The sequence below is a fragment of the Symphodus melops genome (assembly GCF_947650265.1).
Source record: "Symphodus melops genome assembly, chromosome: 22".
Classification (NCBI taxonomy): Eukaryota; Metazoa; Chordata; class Actinopteri; order Labriformes; family Labridae; genus Symphodus; species Symphodus melops.
Genome location: NC_136712.1, coordinates 17,186,818 through 17,205,862, shown reverse-complemented (window position 1 = coordinate 17,205,862; position 19,045 = coordinate 17,186,818). Strand labels below are relative to the sequence as shown.

The 19,045-nt window shown below is 40.6% G+C and overlaps 2 protein-coding genes across 3 annotated transcripts in view; both read left to right on the top strand.

Moving 5' to 3' along the window:
* The window catches only part of LOC306818103 (serine/threonine-protein phosphatase 6 regulatory subunit 2-like), a gene marked incomplete at its 3' end in the record, with an annotated part of 58,110 nt that overhangs the window by 9,120 nt on the left and 29,945 nt on the right, over window positions 1-19,045 (top strand). The window lies entirely within an intron of this gene.
* Window positions 1,304-18,739, top strand: LOC306817824 (chloride anion exchanger-like). Of its 2 annotated transcripts, XM_079335023.1 has the most exons (22): window positions 1,304-1,449; window positions 1,594-1,668; window positions 2,969-3,148; window positions 4,053-4,192; window positions 5,562-5,672; window positions 5,784-5,944; window positions 8,320-8,484; window positions 8,580-8,732; window positions 9,019-9,101; window positions 10,322-10,469; window positions 10,551-10,664; window positions 10,941-11,018; window positions 11,106-11,201; window positions 11,299-11,405; window positions 13,203-13,272; window positions 13,548-13,640; window positions 14,649-14,744; window positions 15,945-16,172; window positions 16,257-16,311; window positions 17,042-17,187; window positions 17,294-17,353; window positions 18,322-18,739. In XM_079335023.1, exons 3-22 carry the CDS (start codon window positions 3,015-3,017, stop codon window positions 18,346-18,348), a joined length of 2,265 nt encoding a protein of 754 aa, XP_079191149.1. In that variant the 5' UTR covers window positions 1,304-1,449; window positions 1,594-1,668; window positions 2,969-3,014; the 3' UTR covers window positions 18,349-18,739. The 2 variants fall into 2 exon arrangements, with proteins under 2 accessions (XP_079191149.1, XP_079191150.1); XM_079335024.1 differs by lacking the exons at window positions 1,304-1,449; window positions 1,594-1,668 and adding an exon at window positions 1,714-2,867.

Below are 19,045 nucleotides of genomic sequence, written 5' to 3'. Positions count from 1 at the left end.
GTCATACAAGAATTTCTTTTTTTTTTTTTATTTAACAGGAAAAGTCTCGTTGAGATTAAGAATCTCTTTGTATAAAGTGCCACCCAGGAACACAAGCAGACATCAAAACTGTCCCAGCAGCCATCAGGGAGATAAATGAGATATAACGCCTTGTGCACCTTTTTTTTATTATTTTTTTTAACTTTTTTTATTTATCTCTTTTGTCTTCAATTTATCTTGTTTTTATTGGTGGCTCATTTCTACTTTGCTTTTACTCACCAGGTTTTATTGATGGGTGTTAAATTCCCAGTCTTATCCTGCTTTTACTTCACTTCATTAATGGAATAGTTTTATCTTGTTTTTTTGGTCTTCTTACTGATGGGTTAGTTTGTCTTTGATTAAGGTCTTTTTCCTTTAGGATTGTGCACTGTTGTCACTTTATCCTGTGCTGGTGTTTGTGTGTAAAAGGAGGCCGACTCACTCACTCACTGCAAAACCAAATCTACCTACAGGTACAAATAAAGTTACCTTATCGTTTCAGTATGGGCGTAGGGAGAGTTCAGATGTGTCAATCCTGGGAGCAGAGGTTGTAACTTCCAGTCCTTTTTGGAAGTCTGTCGCTGAGTAGGTAAGATAGAAGCTGACCGAGAAGCCTTATAAATAAAAACATGCCGCTGGTTAAGTCTACGTGCAGACAAGGCAGACAATCCAACCCGAGTGTACGAGGAGCAGTGGTGAGTAAAGGCTTTGAGATTGGTGGTAAACCTTGGTATGGGGACAGTAGACAGCAGATGTGTGCATGTAAATAGAATAGCCATCGTCTTGCACCGACACGAAGGTGGCAGCAAACAAGTCTTTCGTCTGACCTTACAAAGACTTCTGCACAGTCGCAGTTTTCTCACAAAAACACATTTCTCATGAACCTGGCCTGACCCTGCAAACAGTGTCAGGAGGTATCACTTCCACTTAATTCTGGGCAGACACTTTGATAAGATTTCCCTGAAACCAGTGAGCAAACTAGTGAAATTTACACACACACACCAAACACACAGTCCTTTCTTATCAGTCGTTTGGTGCTGCTTTGAATCCAGAATAAGTTTCCTTCCTGTTACCTTTCTTTTTCCTCCCTTTTGTGTTGCAAAATTCACAACAAATTGGCAACGTTTGTACGTTTTGTCGTAAATGTAACTTTCATGACATTATCTGAGTTTATTATCAGACCCTGGAAAAACACATTCATGAATAAACTTCAGGCGTTTGCTCCTGCAGACTATTTTTAACTTCTCGCGCTGCAGCCGCCCCTTCACAGCGTTCCCCATCCTGAAACCTTCTTGATTTCCACTTCATAACAATGACCTGCCCCGTCTGTCCTGTCCACATCCTCCCTGTCCTGCCCATCAGTACTGTATATTCCAAATGCTCTGCGGGGGCGGAAAAGCCTCCAGTGAATGTTGCAGGTTGCAGATATCGGTAAGAACAATGGTCAAAGATAAGGCAGGCATCCAGCATCCACTGTGAGAAACAGGGACTTTATCATAATTGCTGTTAATAATTACAGTCGTGATAAGCAGCAGAGGTGGCATTTATTGATGGGAAAGTCTTCTGGGGTCTCAGTTGATCTGCAGGACCCGGAGGAGGAGAAACAAACAGAAGGAATTTTGGATCTGAGACTAATTAGGACACAATCAGGTACGTGGGACGAGCTGCTGAGGATAGAGAAGCTACTGGAAAAGAAAACGTGCCGGGTTTTTTTTCACCTTTTGGATGTGAAATCTTAGAAGTTTGAGACGACACAGATACTTTACAGGCTGTTTAAAAGAAATGTTCTCACATTATCGGATACCAGATTGAATCAAATCTTGAGAATTAGTTATTAAAAACATTTATAAATAAGGGTTTTGTAATTGGAGTAGGTTTTCCATCTTGTTTTTTTTAATCTGCATAAACCTCCAGTTTGTGAAGAAGACGTCCAAATGACTTAAAAAGTCTGGACCATCTAGATCCCAGCAGAGTGTTGGACTCACAGAGTTTATACTGAAGACATTTCTTTATATTTCATGTTTACATTGCTGTATTATTGTACTGACAGAGACTCGGGTACAAGTGAGAAAGACTCACATCTCTAAGAGGGAATAAGTTATAAAACACATAGGAGCTCCTGTTTAGAGGATTTAATGACAAGTGACGAGCCAACATGCTCGAATGCAAACGAATCAAATCTTGGTTTTCTGAAATCAAACAAGACGGGAGTCTAAATTTTGACTCTGAGGAGGACGATACATTACTCTTTATTTCTCTCTCTCTTATTCGCTCCGGCACCTTCTTTGGATCCTGCCTGAGAGAAGGAGTCCACTGAATTATATTTTGAACATCTAAGGTTTTTCTCTGAAAGCATCGACCTCCATTTGTGAAGCTTATCTTTATTTTATTGTTATTTTATTGACTTGAAATTGGTGTGCATTCATCTCTGAATCATTTGAAACACACTACCTTTTATCAGTCACTTTTCCACTCCCCAGTAAATTATTTTGAATTGCCTTCATATCTCCTGAAAGGATCTTAATAAATAAAGTTTGATTGATTGATTGAACCGTATGACATCGGACGTGTGTCTCACGATAACATTATAAATCGGCATCATATAACTGAGTGTACAGTAAAAGTTAAAGTGCAGGAATAATCCTCTAGTGTCCAAATCTGGATTAAACTTTTTCAACAGCTGGGCCGGACCAGCCTGCTGGAGGTGTTGAATGAGGAAGGTTGATCTTGGAAAGGTCAAGAAGGTTGAATAAAGCTTCTCTGGTGTGAATCTGTCTGCAGAGCTCAGATAAACTGTGACACAGCCAGCAGCTCCGGACCTGGTTCATGTTCTCTGCCCGTGTTCAAGGGTCTGGATCTTTGTTGTTTGCTTTTTAATGTCCTTTGATAAGACCTGTTTAAAGCCAGCACAGGATCCTCCTCTTAATTTAATGTGATTACCTGATTGCAGAGCCACATAGAGAGGAATCGGCGTCCCTCACAAGAGCACAGGAGAGATGATGATGAGAGCGGGAGCCAGGCAGTACGTGGTCGCTCGGCCGCTCTACTCTGAGGAGTCCTTCTCCGAGGAGCACGAGAAGATCTACAGGCACCACAAGACCTCGCTGGACCACATCAAACAGTACTTCACGTGAGGAACATGCACTGCTCTTTCTTTTGTTTTATTCACCTGTGTTGTTTCTCACTTCTGCATGGCTGCACAGTTAACCCTGAAAGTCGAGTTCAGATGATAAAGTTGTTAGAAGTTTAGCGTCCGGGTAAAACGTTTAAACTTCTGAAAGTGTTAAACTTTAAAGGACAACATGCTTACATATACAGAATAATATGGATAAAAAAAACACTTTGCATACTTGTTCATGGGCGGGGGTCAATGTCTGGCTGTCTGTAAAGAAGGCTGACGTCCAGGATAAAAGGATAGAAGATTTAAAGGATAGAAAAAGAACAGAGGTTATGTTATTTCATAAAAAGCCGGGGTTCATCATCGACTTCTGTGTGCAAAACACAAGCTAACACAAGCTGTCACATTAAAAAAAAAAAACATTTAGCACACTTTAAACAACATAAAGGAACAGACAGGCGCTTTGTCATGTTGCTAGTTTGTTATGATTGTTAAATAAAACTTATCACTTTGGCACATGTTGTCAGTAAAGCCTGATAAAAACACAGCTTGAGTCATCGACGGCATCGGCCCGACGAGTGGAAGAAACTTTTATCTCTTCCATGATGATAAAAATAACACTAAACTAAATCCTTACTGTTAGTTTGTTAGATTCTTGTTGTGTTTTTGGGTCCAGCAGTTTTCACGTGAACCTTCTAACTTCTTGTTCAAAGTAAATACGGTATTTTTGTAGGAGAAATTTAAAAACTCTGTCCTCCCGCACTAGCTTTATTAATCCTAATTTGTCTTGCTTTAATTTGTGGTCCTACTTTAAAGAATATTCTATCAGTTGAACAAATCAAGACGATCCAGTCCTTCCTCTTTCAGATGTGTCAACAGTGACTTGATTTTTGTTTGTGCCGTCGTTCTGCTGCAGATGTGATGCCAAACGAGCAAAGAATGCAGCGCTCTCTCTCCTGCCCGTCATCGGATGGCTGAAAAGCTACAGACTCAAAGATTGGCTAATCAGTGACATCGTGTCCGGTGTCAGCACTGGACTCGTCGCTGTGCTGCAAGGTACAACTCTTTCAACACCAAGTTTTTGTTTGAAACAGAATCTGATGCCATGATAGGATCTTATGTTGTCTTTAGACAAAATGGTTAAATAGAAACCAGGTTGTGTCAAACAAATGGTTAAAACTCTTGAGAACATGTGAGTCCATACGAGTCTTTTAAGACTACTGCAATACAAGATTACTCCATGATCCATCCACTCATCACGATCGACTATAAACTGCTCCCAGTGCTTCCCTTCAGTGGTTATCCATGTAGAATCACAAGGCTTGCAGTAGGTCACGGTTAAATCATGTTCATTGTGGGGTTTTTTGTGCTTGCTGAAGGGGCTCTCTCGGCCCACCTGAAGGACGCACAGGTTGCCCACACTTTGTGAAGCACCGCACTATACTGTAGTACGACTGTCAATAAATGGCCCTTCTGTAGCCTGATATATACAGTACACCCCTGTGATGTTTTGCCTCCAAGCTGAATGTAATGAAGGGGGGTGGGGCTTAATGTAAGAGAAAAGAGTGATCCTATCACTGTGCCGTCTTCAGAGGTAAAAACAGAGGTGAGATCAGGGTGGAGCCCAGCGCTGTGTGAGCGTGCATGTGGAGCTCCCACAGGACTGTGCTTCTGCAAAAACAGTTTGAAAAGGGCTTTAGTGTCAAAATGCATTTAAAAAAATGTTAAATGTTAAACTTTAATGTGTTAAATGGATTTAAGAGTACTTAAAGGCGAAAGATAACAAAAAAGAGGAAGAATTTTCTGGTTTTAATCTGCATTTGAACCGACTTCAATATCTACATTTTACATCAAGCTAAATTTTGTTGGAACTATTTATTTTCCATAAAAATCTACTGTCCTATTTGTAGGTATAGAGATGAAACTGGAGTTTGATTCTGAGTTACTCAGTGTTGGTCGCATGTTTCTTAAAAAAAAACAAAAATAAAAGGTAGGATTCTCATCGCTCATCCTAATGAGTGACTCCCTCTGATTTGCTCAGCGGAGAGGAATTTGTAGGGGAGGTATGATGACACTCCTACATGATTGGCATACTTGTTTTCAAAGAGGTCTGTCTGCAGAGATAAAAAAAGAGAAACAGAAGAGTGATAAGGACAGCTTCAAGAGCGCTAACTACAGAGGAGGAGAATGGGGGGGTAGATATGATCGCTTCCAAAAACTAACTTAAAGTGGCCTGAGTTTGAAGAAGAGACTGTTTTGCTTCATTCCTGCTGAAATGACCTCACTGACAGGAGGAGACAAATGCCTTCTCGCTATCGCTCAGCGTCCGTATCGGCTGAAAGATAAAACTAACTGATGACTCTTTCACTGTGACATGTGAGGTCATGAGTCTGTATTATAGGTGCATGCTTTATTGTCATCTCAGGTTTGGCTTACTGTCTGCTGGCCTCTCTGCCCCCCTGGTATGGACTCTTCTCCGCCTTCTTCCCTGTCCTTATTTACTTTTTCCTGGGAACCTCCAGACATATCTCCGTGGGTAAGGCCGGTTTCTTTCCCCGTCATTTCAACTGCTTGAATAAAAAAAAAGAAGAAGAAGAAGATGCAGACTCAGTCAACCACCCATCCTCTCGCTGTGCTTTTCTCTCAGGTCCGTTCCCGGTCTTGTGTCTCATGATCGGCTCGGTGGTCACCCGGCTGGTCCCAGACGAGGGTTTACCAGCCAACATCACAGAGTTTGAAGGTCTGACCAGAGACGAGCAGAGAGTGCTGGTGGCTTCCTCGGTCACATTTCTCGTCGGAATCATGCAGGTAAAACAAACTCACACAAAAAAAATTATCCCATCTAAAAATACATTTCAAATTCAAGGCAAATGACTTAATGGAAATTGTTTTTTAGCAAAGCGAATACTAAGATCAGAGGTTCAGTTTTCATCAAAACATCCTTCCTAGGGGGGGCGCTAGTGGTCTAGCGGTTTGTGTGTCCTTCCCAGGTACTGAGGCTTACTTCCTCAACATTGTTCAAAGTGTTCGCTTTCTTACTGGATTTGACTTCAAAGATAGATGACATTAGACAAAAGGAACTTATAATAATAATAATACATTTAATTTGAAGCGCCTTTCAGGTCACTCAAGGACACTGTACACTACATAAAAATACACATTAATAAAGTGAACTAAAAAAAAGAAGAAAAATAAATCAATCAAACAGGAAACAAAACAGAAGTGGCGAAGTTGAGGGCAGATTATAGTTAGACTTGTGCCCTAAAGAAAGGATTAGCCCTCAATGAATACATCCCTCATCCCAATAACATCCCTGTGCCCATAACCTACCCGATGGCCTTTAGTTGCCACCGCAGCTAAAGCAGCATTGCCACCTTCAACAGACTGAGGTTGTGTTGATGTTAGCTCCAGGTAGTGACAGTGCCGATAATACCTACCCTACCACAGGCAACTCAACCTTGTAGGGTGATAGACAGCAAGAGCCAGGAATTCATTGGGGTTCGTCCGATTAATCTCACAGCGCCTCTCGAAGGCCGGACATAAACTCCAGCGTCCAAAAGTCCTCCCGCCTCAGGAAACTGCTGATGCTACTTACCCTGCAACAGCAATGACTTAATGTTGCAGAGAGTTAAACAAGAAGATCAACACCAGTGACATGTCAGTCATTGTAGTATTAAGCTGCAGCTCAGAGTAAGCAGGTGCTAGCCTAGCTTAGCATCAGTCAAACACAAATACATTAATACCTGGAAAATCCCAAACTGTTGATTTTACATTTCAGGTTTTTATGGATTCAAGAAATTGTTAATTAATTAGCTTTAAAAGCGCTTGCAGGTTGATTTTTTTTTTTTTAAACAAACAACCTCTTGTGTTGAAAAATGAAGCCAATGTAAAAAAAAACAAAAACAAAAAAAAAACTGCAATCACTCGACTGTCCACTTGAGGCTCTTAAAAGCTATAAAATCTGTGAAATGCTCATCTTTATAACAGCTATAAGTGTGTTTACAGCCTTATTTATTTTATTGTCATGAAACTCTTTGAGGTGTTCCGACTCATCTGTTTTGATTTTATGACAGCAAAGAGTTTTGCGTTCATTTGCATAACTATGGGCACACGGCCAATTTGACAGACAGACTTACACATTGTAGCCGTTTCCTAGGAGACGTAGAAACCATCCCAGCTCGTTGCCTGTGTCTAGGTCTATCCAGAGTTAGGTGGTGACAACATTTCCAATATGGAGACCACCATCGTAGTACTTTATAAGACCTCTCTAAAAACCTCTCCAGAAACAAGTCCATGTGTAATACAGGCCTGTGTTAACACGCCTATCTTTACAGTGGAGATATACGTGTTTACAACAAGGATCATAAAAACATTTACACCTCTTGAAGTGACTTTCACATCCATAACAACAGCACATGTCATGTGAGGATGGCTGCACTCTGTTGCGCACCGTGACCTCCGACATGTTCGTTAATAATTTTATGGTTCTTTTAAAGCCTGCAGTATTCATAAAACACTATCTGTTGAAGTGTAGAACTCAACTAATCTAATCTACGGCTGAGGTATATGATTGTAGCTTATGGTTTTTGACGCTCTTGTTATTTTTAACTCCTTGAAGGAGATTTGTTAGATAGTGAGAGACACTAAAGTCACCACATAAACATTGTTAATTTCTCTATGTAGTGACTGAAATGAAAACGTGACCTTAGTCAAGTGCTGTCTTCTCTGACAACATGCAGCAGCCAGTATGTCCTCCTTCTAACTTTAGATTCTGCTCCTGAATGCTCTGGATCTGATTGGACCAGAGAAGGTAGGCGGGGCTTTGAAGGCCGTTTTGGACGCCCCTGGGTTTGCCAGATATGAGAGCAGTTATCAGGTCAACAGGTGTTGCAGCGATGGAAGCGGGCAGTGGAACTGCTTCAGATAGAAGTGATTGTACCCGAGCTAAAAAGCCTCTGCATGTTTCTAATAAGCTCCAGCAGCAGAAAGCTGCTCAAACTAGGATCAATGTTGGAGATGCTTTTGAAACATGGAGAGAGGTTAGAACGCAGAAAGCTTTCAAAGTTCTCTCGAGAGGAGGTGGCAGGGGGAGGCCGCTCTCTTCAATGTGTTTAGTTTGGATTGCAGTACCCATTTTAAACACTAGGCTGCTTTGGGCATCATCATCTCTGTGTCTCCTCCAGCTGGCGATGGGTGCCCTACAGGTGGGCTTCGTTGTCATGTACCTGTCAGACACTCTGGTTTCTGGCTTCACCACAGCGGCTGCCGTCCACATCCTGGTGTCTCAGCTCAAGTTTGTGTTGGGCCTGCATGTCCCCGGGATCAGCGGACCTTTTTCCCTTATTTATGTGAGTCCAGTTGGAAGTTTTCTCCAGCTTCATCACATTGAGACGTTTTGCATCAAACGCCGTTTTCAGCCCTGACTTTTTCCTTTATTGTTCAGACTCTCGAGATCATCTTTAAAAACATTTCCTCCACAAACGCATGCGACGTGGTGATCGCTTTGGTCATCATGGTGGTGGTGTTCATCGTGAAGGAGCTGAACGACAGATACAAATCAAAGCTTCCTGTTCCCATCCCGATAGAAGTCATAATGGTGAGAAACACTGCATATGACACCATCCTCATGCCTGTGCACTGAAAGCGTTTGTGGTCATATAAACAGTAATAATAATGATGCTTACTTCATCGTGACTGTGCACGAGTGTTGTGTCTGTAACAATCATTAATTTGATTTATCAAATCATTTTCAAGACTTTTAAAGAGCTGATTAATGCCGGCGAAGGGGCAACAGTTCACAATCTGCTCTCTTAAAGATAATAGATATGACACATTTTAAAACTCACCATGAGTCAGCACCACGTCTCTTATTTCTCCTCTAGACGGTCATCGCATGTGGAGTGTCCTACGCCTTCGACTTCAGGAAACGATTCGGTATCGATGTTGTCGGACATATTCCAAAAGGGTAAGACATCCTGCCAGGAACATTACAATTTAACACATTGTGAAAGAATTAAGCAAAAATAAGCATCAAACGATGACATGATTATTTTTTTTACTTCACTTTTCTTCCCATTCCTTTTTCGAACATGTAATAAGTACTGCAGGTTATCTTGTGCACGATTATTTTATCGGTTTGTTTGATATTTGTTTTTTGGGGGGGTGTAAATGTTTTTAAATAAAGTCTTCAATCAATCAATCAACTTCTTGTTAAACAACACACACACAAAAACCACCAAGTGTTGACAGTGCACATAAATGCTTAAATTATTCTTGTTTGCTTCTTGTAGCCAGAAAGAGTTTCATGTTGATGAAGACTGTTTAGAAAAAAGATGTTCGTGTTCAGGTTTTAAATCACATCGTCTAAAATACCAACAACAATTCAGTCACCTCATTTTCCGGAGTAATTGGTTTGTAGTTTGAAAACATGATATACTGCTCTTAAAAACGCTTCGACAGTGAATAACTGTTTCAGGCTCCCTGATTCTCTCGAACTTGTACTTGTAAACTGCGATAAACGAAAGCTTTTAAACGAGGCGTTTCAGTTGATCTGAGATCCAGGAATTAATGAGTTTGTGTGTCTCTCACTATCTGTCAAATCAGACTCATTTATGGAGTTAAAGATAACGAGGGCGTCAAAAAACCATACAATCATAGACCTTTACCTTAGATAAGATCAGTGTCAGTTCAACTTCAACAGAGAGACAGTGAGATAGTATTTTATGAACGCTGCGGGCTGTAAAAGCTGTAAATACAAAAACCATTCAAGTTTTTCTCTTCTCCTTTTTTATTTTTAAAAACTTGGCCAGAAAAACTCCACAGCAGAATTTCTCTGGCAAAGAGTTATCAGCAGAAATATATGAAGCACAGCTCACTGGCTGGCTTATGGAAGATAATTACTGATAAAGCTTCCTTTGAATTCTTGATTAGGTTAAAGGATAACAAAGGATCATTTCAGCAGGCGTGGACACGGAAAAATGAAATAGGGACATAAATGATAAGAGGAGGACGAACGTTATACAGCTTGTTTTCATTTCATGGTCTTTGTGTCGTTATTTTTACAAGCTGATCTATGCAATACTTTATGTAGCTAACATGGATGCTACTGTTTTGTCTTTTTCCTCATATGAGGAAGTGGAATGACTGTGTTTCAGGAACAAGTAACAGGTTCAAAATGTTTCTCAGGTACGAACCTCCGATCGCCCCGAACCTTCACGTCTTCCAGGAAAGTGCAGTGGAAGCTTTTCCCATGGCTATAGTGGGCTTCGCCGTCGCCTTTTCTGTAGCTAAAGTCTACTCTGTGAAACACGATTACACCATTGACGGAAACCAGGTATGGAAACAAAACCAAACGTTTGTAACGTTCAAAATGAAGCCGATCACGTTTCATTAACAGCAACTGTTTTTGCTTCAGGAGCTGATCGCGTTCGGAGTCAGCAACATCTTTGGAGCTTCGTTCAAGTCGTTTGCTGCGAGTACAGCTCTGTCCAGGAGCGCCGTGCAGGAGAGCACAGGTGGAAAGACTCAGGTAAGATTCTGGACTCCTTCATTAATTCCTGAAAGAGCTCGTCAAACCTAACTCGAATAGAAAACCTCCCAAGATAATCTTCAGGGAAAGCTGAGACAAAAAATCAGCCACACTTGAGCCACGTTGAAACTAAACAGCAAGAAATGAATAACGTTCAAGTGCCTCAAGTGGACACTTGAGGAATTGCGTTTTTTTGTGCTTACCCACTAAGCTTCATTTTTCAACCGAGGGCGTTCGCCTCTCCTTGATTTTAACATACCTGTTCTGTCTTTTCAGATAGCTGGATTACTGTCAGCCATCATAGTGATGATTGTGACAGAAGAAATTGGATTCTTACTGGAGCCACTACCGAAGGTAAAACACCAAATCTCCTGCAAACTCTCTCAATAAAAATGTGATGTTTGTTTTTAAAGTATAGAATCTACCTTTTGATTGCGACAGTCCGTGCTGGGCGCCGTGGTCATCGTCAACCTGAAGGGGATGCTGATGCAGTTTAGAGACGTCCCGTACCTGTGGAGGAGAGACAAACCAGACTGTGTAAGCTCTCACACATTCCTGGTAGTTTTAAAGAAAGATTTCAAACTTAAAAAAATATCCTCAAACTCTTCGCTTTCATTCCATCATCCATGTCCAGGTGGTGTGGTTAGGTACCTGTATTGCAGCCATCTTTTTGGGGCTGGATCTTGGTTTGGCTGCAGGGCTCGGTGTGGAGCTGATCAGTGTCGTCCTCAGGACTCAGTTGTGAGTATCTGTGCTTAAACTCGTCAAGCATTTACACTCTGGGTGATAACCTGACACTTACTGACGACTTCAGGTGAACATTTTGGGTTAAAGTAAAATATCATCAATAAGCTTTGTATATCTTTGCAGGCTCATTTTAAAAAGAAGAAACAGAAATTTAAAGACAACGTCAGGGGTATATATATATATATATATATATATATATATATATATATATATATATATATACATATATATTAAAGTCTTAATTCAAGGGATATGTTACAAGGGTTGTTGCATGGGTTACAAATTATAGTTTGGTGATTTCAATACCATTTTTGTTACTGTTGGCCTCGGGGTGCCAGGGAGGAGAGTTTCTTAAATCCTGTATATTAGGCTGCAGGATTTATTCTTCTTATTACACATAATATACATAACATGAAACGTACATATCAGCTCTCTGTGATTTTTGAATTATTAGCTCAACAAAAACAAACCTCTTTCAATGCGTCTTTATGTGTTCACGCGCTCTTTAACTTCCTCATGCTTTAGCAACAGGTGCACGTGCCGAGCACGCGAGTGGACAAAATACTCGACTTCGAACATATTCTTACTGACAACATTCAAAACACTCTTGACCATTATACTGGCGTCTATGCTTGTGGTTTTGAGGACAATAAACCCACCTGTACATAAATACAAAGAGGCAACGGAGTCCTGCTGTGTTCAGCTCAGCTGCACGATTTATTCTGCAGCCTCTTTTGGGTATTATGCCCATCGCACGCGCAATGCGCCCTCTAGTGACCTGATCTAGTATCACAATAACATTGTAACAAATCAAGTGCACTGAAATGTGGCTTAAAATACCTATTTTAGACACACACAAAAAATATTTTCTTTTTAACTAATTTAACTTTTTCTTTTAGCTATGAACTGTATTTTCCTCATACAATGAACTTTTTCACTGGTCTAAATACTTTTAACATATTTATACCATCGCAGATCTTGTGATCCATTTTTTAAAACTGTTTAATCACCTTCAACTTTAGCTTAACACGATACTTATTTCAATTAATTATGTACACATTTTTAACCCTTTACATTGCTACAAAGTTGTTAATAAATTATTGTCTCTATGACAATAATAACATAACAGCTTGCTAACAACATCCTCTGAGTGACCCACACTGCTCTGTTACTATTTGGTCGTATTTTAAAGAGTCTTTCTGAAGAGTTGAAAGATTTTCAACTTGAGCACAAAAACTGCAGAGCGCTAGTTCTAAAGCCACTTTCTGCTGCAGATGCTCTCTACCCATAAAAACAGCTGAAAAAAGACACAAGAAAAATCTGTTAGGTGGACACAGGACCTAATGTTGAATCTTAAAAAAAGTGGTCAGTTGTTGCAGTTATACTCTTTATTGCTACTTTACAGTTGGCTTGATGTTTGTGTTTAAGTTTAGTCTTCACACGTTGATGCTGCCATTCTTTTTCTGTTTTAACAAATCCTAAAAATACAGATATTTGACTGCATTGTATAAGTCTACACACACACGTGTGTGACGGAGGGACAAAGCGGGTGGAACCACTGGACTAGGGACACATATAGAGAAACCTGATGAAATGAACTGTGTTCAATGGATTTGCTGTTAGCACGCTTGAACACTACGCTCAGAGGCAACAAGCAGACAGTAACATCACAGTGCCTGTTCAACATGTCTCTTTAAAAGCAGGTGGCTTTGCTGCGATATCTTAATTACCCAGAAACAGATTTAAAAATAGAAATGTCTTAATGATTTTTTATTTCTTTGTTTTTTTAAGCCCTCGCTGCAGTGTGCTGGCCAACATCCAGGGGACAGATATCTACAAGGACAGGAAAGACTACATGAATGTGAGCAGATATGTATTCTGTCTGTAATTGCATGGACCATAACGAGATGCATCATCTAACTCAGGGTCTCATTCCCTAAAAATGATCCATTCCTCCAATTTAGAGTTGTTTTTGTTGTTGTTTTTTTTCTGTTACTGAGTGGATGGACATTTATAAAAAATCAGTTTTTGTTTTTATTTCTTTATAACATTTTAATGTTCTGTGTAAATACGTTAAAAATAGTCCTGCTCCTTCCTTCTTCCTCGTGTCCAATCTGTTTCTAACTCTCTCTTCAGATATACGAACCTGTGGGAGTGAAAATCTTCAGGATCCCATCGCCAATCTTCTTTGCAAACATCGAGTTCTTCAAGAGCAAGCTGGTGGAAGCAGTAAGAAAAACGACACTTTTGTTTTTAGTAACTGAAGTCACATCTTCTTTGAAATAAAACGTACAAGACCATAAACTTAGCTACAGCTAATTCAGTTTTGAACATCATGTTAAAAAAACACCATGAAGTGAACTGTCCTGCAACATTTGACCAGCTTTGGTCTCTAAAACTTGTGACCAAAGACGTGATTATTGACTTTTGATGAGCCCTGCCTAAGACCCAGGAAACAAACATTTGGAAACAGTTAATAAACTGAATCTTGCAGCCGTTGTCTCGTCCACATCGACAGAACCTTGACGACCTTATTTTATCACACATTTTTAAATCTATTTGCCTGTCATCATAGTTTGGGAAGCTGTCTTTTTAAAAACAGAAAGTATCTTAATCTAATATGTGAAACGATCCAGTAGGCCAGAAGGACAGACAGTGACAGAGGAGAGCAGGCTGTGGTCACAGTCACGGAGGAACGAGGAACTGGAGCAGAGCGCAGATAAACAATAATAATGTATTTTTAAAACAGACAAAATGTTTGCTAAAAACCCACAAGGAGAAACCAGGAGCCTCGAGGAAACATCCCAGAACTAAAATAATAAAGATTAACAAGAAAGAGTTTGATCTGATCGAGGTCGAATGGTTGCAAGTTTATCCGTTTATCAGGTGGTTTTCATAAGCCTGCTTGAAATTTAAACTTTAGTGTATGTTTGAAAGGACGACCTCTGACCTCAGCTGTTTTTTTTGCCCGTACTGGGATTAATGCCCATGATGCGTTCAGACTCGTGTTGGATCGTTGAACGAGAGCCCTGAGCGCTTGAGATGAGTTGTTATGGCTCTGATAGTAAAACTTTATGGCGTTTATTTTTTTTGTGTATAATTCAAACATGTTTTCTCCTGTGCTGCCAATTGTGTGTAACAGGAGACCGTCTGACTCACTGTAAACCAAATCCACCCACGGGTGCAAATGAAGTCACCTTACCTGACATTACCTTACCTTACTTAATGTCTTTTCAGGTTGGATTCAAACCTTTGAGAGTGTTGAGGAAGAGAAACAAAGCACTGAGGGAGATCCGGAAACTTCTAAAGAAAGGAGACCTGCAGTGGACGCCGGTGAGTCACGACTTTCTTTGACCTCATTCAGCGGATAACAAAAACAAGCTTTCACTGGCGGTACGTTTCGAGAGCCTTTAAAGTCTCCGTTAGACATTGTGAGTGCTTCCTGAAAGACTGTGGATTGTGATGGCGTTTCCTCAGCAGATGGTACAAAGTTATTTTCCACTCATCTCAAGTAAACAATACGAGGAGGTCCATGTTGTGATGAGCAGAAAATACTTTGTGTTTGTTTTACAGCGGATCTCTAACTTTTCATACAGCATTTATCACAGGCAGACTTTGATTGTCTCATCTGGAGTATAAAAAGAAGAGACCGTTTCCCTATAAACCTGAAATACCCTCAGTTTAGGAAGCATTGCCATCTTTAACTTTTAAAGTACAGTCACGTACCACAGATTTAAAAAAAAAAGGAGGACCTGATGCAACGCTCATACTCAAATATTCAAATCCTGACTGATTCTTAAAACATAAAAGACCGGAGACATGAGGTTTAAACACTAGACAATTCACCCAAAACAACAGACCACACACCTGCTGCTTCTGATGAAGATTTCACAGTGCATATTCCACAGACACAAGATCTCCAAAAAAGCTGCGTGAGTTGAGTAGAAAAACAAATATGGAGGACGATAAAGGTCGTCAGCTGCACCCATGTCGCTGCTCTTCACCTTCATTATTCCCCTGAGCTGTGTCCGTGTTCGCTGCCTTGTTTGTGAGCTCTGAAAAGTACACAACATCTGGTTTGTGACACCTCTCGGTCTGCCAGCTCTTCTTGACTGATGCAGGTATTCAAGTGAGGCAGCCTGACCTGGAATCATAAATATCCAACATGTTGGATGTTTATGATGAGAGATTGGTGAGGCTCCAACTCGATCAGAAGAAGTAAAATGTTATTATTGACACCACACACTTGAGGGTTATTTGGACTAATAATCGGACAAGTCTTGATGCAAATCGTCACAAAATTAAGGCTAGGATCCTCTATAGTGTAACCAGCCTAAGACCTTGGTAAAAATCATGCAACAAAAATAAATAATGCTTGAGTAGGATTGTGATGCAGTTTATCTAATTGAAGAAAGCAGCTCAGTCAGATAAAAAAGCAGCCCAAAAACTACCAGAAACGCATTTTTGAAAGTTGATAACTGCTTTGTCCCTTTTGTGTGGACAAAAAAATAAAACAAAATTCTCCAATCACAGAAAGGCTTCTTGAACACGTCATGTGGACACATCCAGAAGTCAGACGATGAGAGTAACGTGGAGGAGCTCGACCTGCCCACAGACTTTAAAGACCTTCCTTCACGGATCGACTGGAACGCCGAGCTCCCCGCAAACATCATGGTCCCCAGAGTGGACCTCCACAGCCTCATCCTGGACTTCTCTGCTGTCTCTTTCCTGGACATCTCCGCTCTGAAGGGACTGAAAACGGTCGGTTGTTCATTCAGTTACAGCACGAGGAGCAGTCAAAGACCTGAAGCTGTCTTTCTCTAACAAACTTTGACTGTGTTTCAGGCACTGAAAGAGCTGATACGGGTTGAAGTTGAGGTCTACATTGTCGCTTGTGACAGTAAGTAAAAATGTAAACGTATTTAAAAGAGCAATATGGAACGCTAGTGTTGAAAATGAGTACTGCAGTCCAAATTTTAAAACACTGGAGAGGGTTTCCCTCCGCCCCCCTCCTCTCTGGAGTGCATGTTCACACAGCTCACCATGTGGTGGACGCTGTAGCTTCAGTGTTTAGCCAGCTCTGCATGTGGTGGACGCTGTAGCTTCAGTGTTTAGCCAGCTCTGCATGTGGTGGACGCTGTAGCTTCAGTGTTTAGCCAGCTCTGCATGTGGTGGACACTGTAGCTTCAGTGTTTAGCCAGCTCTGCATGGGTCTGTAAAGCTTTCTGCGTTCTAACCTCTCTCCATGTTTCAAAAGCATCTCCAACATTGATCCTAGTTTGAGCAGCTTTCTGCTGCTGGAGCTTATTAGAAACATGCAGAGGCTTTTTAGCTCGGGTACAATCACTTCTATCTGAAGCAGTTCCACTGCCCGCTTCCATCGCTGCAACACCTGCTGACCTGATAACTGCTCTCATATCTGGCAAACCCAGGGGCGTCCAAAACGGCTCTAGCAGGAGAAACTCAGCGTAAAATCTGAGGCTGGTTGCGTTCACACAAATATCAAGAGTTTATCAGGATTTTTCTGCTCGAGTCTGAAAGCACTATAAAAGTGTATTTTTCTGCTGTTTTCTGCTGTTCTGCTGTTTGATGAGTAAAGTACTTGGACTTCTTCTCCTCTTCACTTTCAGCTTACATCCTGGAAAAACTGCACAACTGTTGCTTCTTTGATGATGAAGTTCAGCCGTCAATGTTCTACCTGACGCTACATGACGCCATGTTACACGTCCTCGAGAAACACCCCGAGTCCACAGAAAAGAAATCAGAATTTGACAGGGTAAATAAAGGCAACACGTACAATGTTATTGCATGAAAATGTAAAAACTATGTGCACAAGGCTTTTCCATGAGTTGTGATTATCTGCAAAATGTTCTTTTTACCAGATCATAACAACAGTCACAGTCCACCACCCTGGAGGCAGTTTAAGGAGCAGAGACAAAAATGTAAGTGTGTGTCTCTATTTTCAAGCAGCAGCAATACTTTCCATCTCCTCTGCTGTAGCCATGTCCTGAACTTCATGCTCTTTGTGTCAGGAAAAATCCCTTTGATCCACACATAAAAGAAACAGCATGCTCCAGAGTTTCTGTAGCGGTGTAATGACTCAGATGTGAGCTGTGGTGCTTTTCACCTGGGCTCAGAACATTCTGGATTCACACCAGTAGATTGTTTCAACGTGCAGCTGCGACAAAATCTGTAACAGCCCCCCATGTACGGAGGCCACAGTCCACCAACTTTCACGACTTCTGACTCTCTCCACTGTCGTCTCTAAATAAGAGCGAACAAAGATGTCTACTGAGAGCTTCTGACGCAATCTACTGGAGCGTGTCTGTACGTTTTTGCACTTCAAATTGTGTAAAAACAGGAATCATCTTTAAGAATTTGAGGATTTTAAAAAGTCTCTTTTGTTAACGTAGTTTTGTAAACACTTATTAAATGAAGAATGTGCGACTTCTGATCCAGTAGATGTCGCCCTTGAGCACCAGCATGAAGCCTCGGCTCTCCTCCAGCCGCACACCTCTGAAGGAGTTATCAATTAGAAAGCACCATATTTAAACACCATTAAAGCATGAGGAGAATAAAAAATGTCCTTTACTCGAGCTGCCTGTTGCCTGTATGGTTGTGTTAGCACACTGGAGCTCTCTCGTAGCTTCACATTGCAGATAAATTGACATTACAATGATCTTACATGACATTCAAATAAGCTGTGAGTATGTTCTGGACTAAAACTGCTTTAAAGACAAGGCTGTATGTAAACACAGCTCTGACAACTGTGCAGCTAGCAGGATATTTACACAGGATAAACTGGATTTTTGTCATATTTATGTGTAAAAAAAAGTCACAATCTTACTTTAAAGCTGCTCTTTTTGAGACCACGATGCCTTAAACACAACTTTTTCTTCTTCTCCCACAGGCTCTGGACCCAGAAACCAGGTTCTGACGTAAGTCATGGAGGATTTTTGAAGATGTATCTGAAAGAAACAAGAAAAAAAGAGAAAGGAGTAAAAGGTTTACTGATCATGCTGTCAAAACGTTGATGTAATGAAAAACACGGTTTTTGACTTTTCACATATGACAATCTGAGTTTACATTTATTGTTTTCACTGAAATGTAAGTAGACACGTGTCGTGTCTTTTATACTGTACGTGTTCTGAGAGTTTGTAGACATTTTAGGTGTAATGTATTTCACATTTTATATTCTTATATTTTCATGACAATGAGAAGAAATGCACTTTTTGCCACTCTGTTCGGGAAAAAAAAGCAATGTTGAAAAAAGACTGAATGTGCAGTTTCTGAAATATTATAATAAATATTTTATCACTGGTAACAAAGACGTTCAACGCTTCTGTGTTGTTCTGGTATAGAAGCTGCAGTTAAACACAGAGACTGTACAAAAGTAGACATTATACTGTTATAAACGTCATTCTTTATAAAAACAAGCAGTGGACTCCACCGTATTTGAGAACATGAGCCGACATTCATCTGAGTTCATTTAGAGCAGTGGTTCTCAAATGGTGGGTCCGGACCCGGATGTGGGTCGCGGAGACATTTTCAGTGGGTTATGAATGTGTACCTGGAAAAAAACGTACGTAAAGAAGTCTATGAAGCACTCTTTAAACATGTTTCTTTTGAATAGT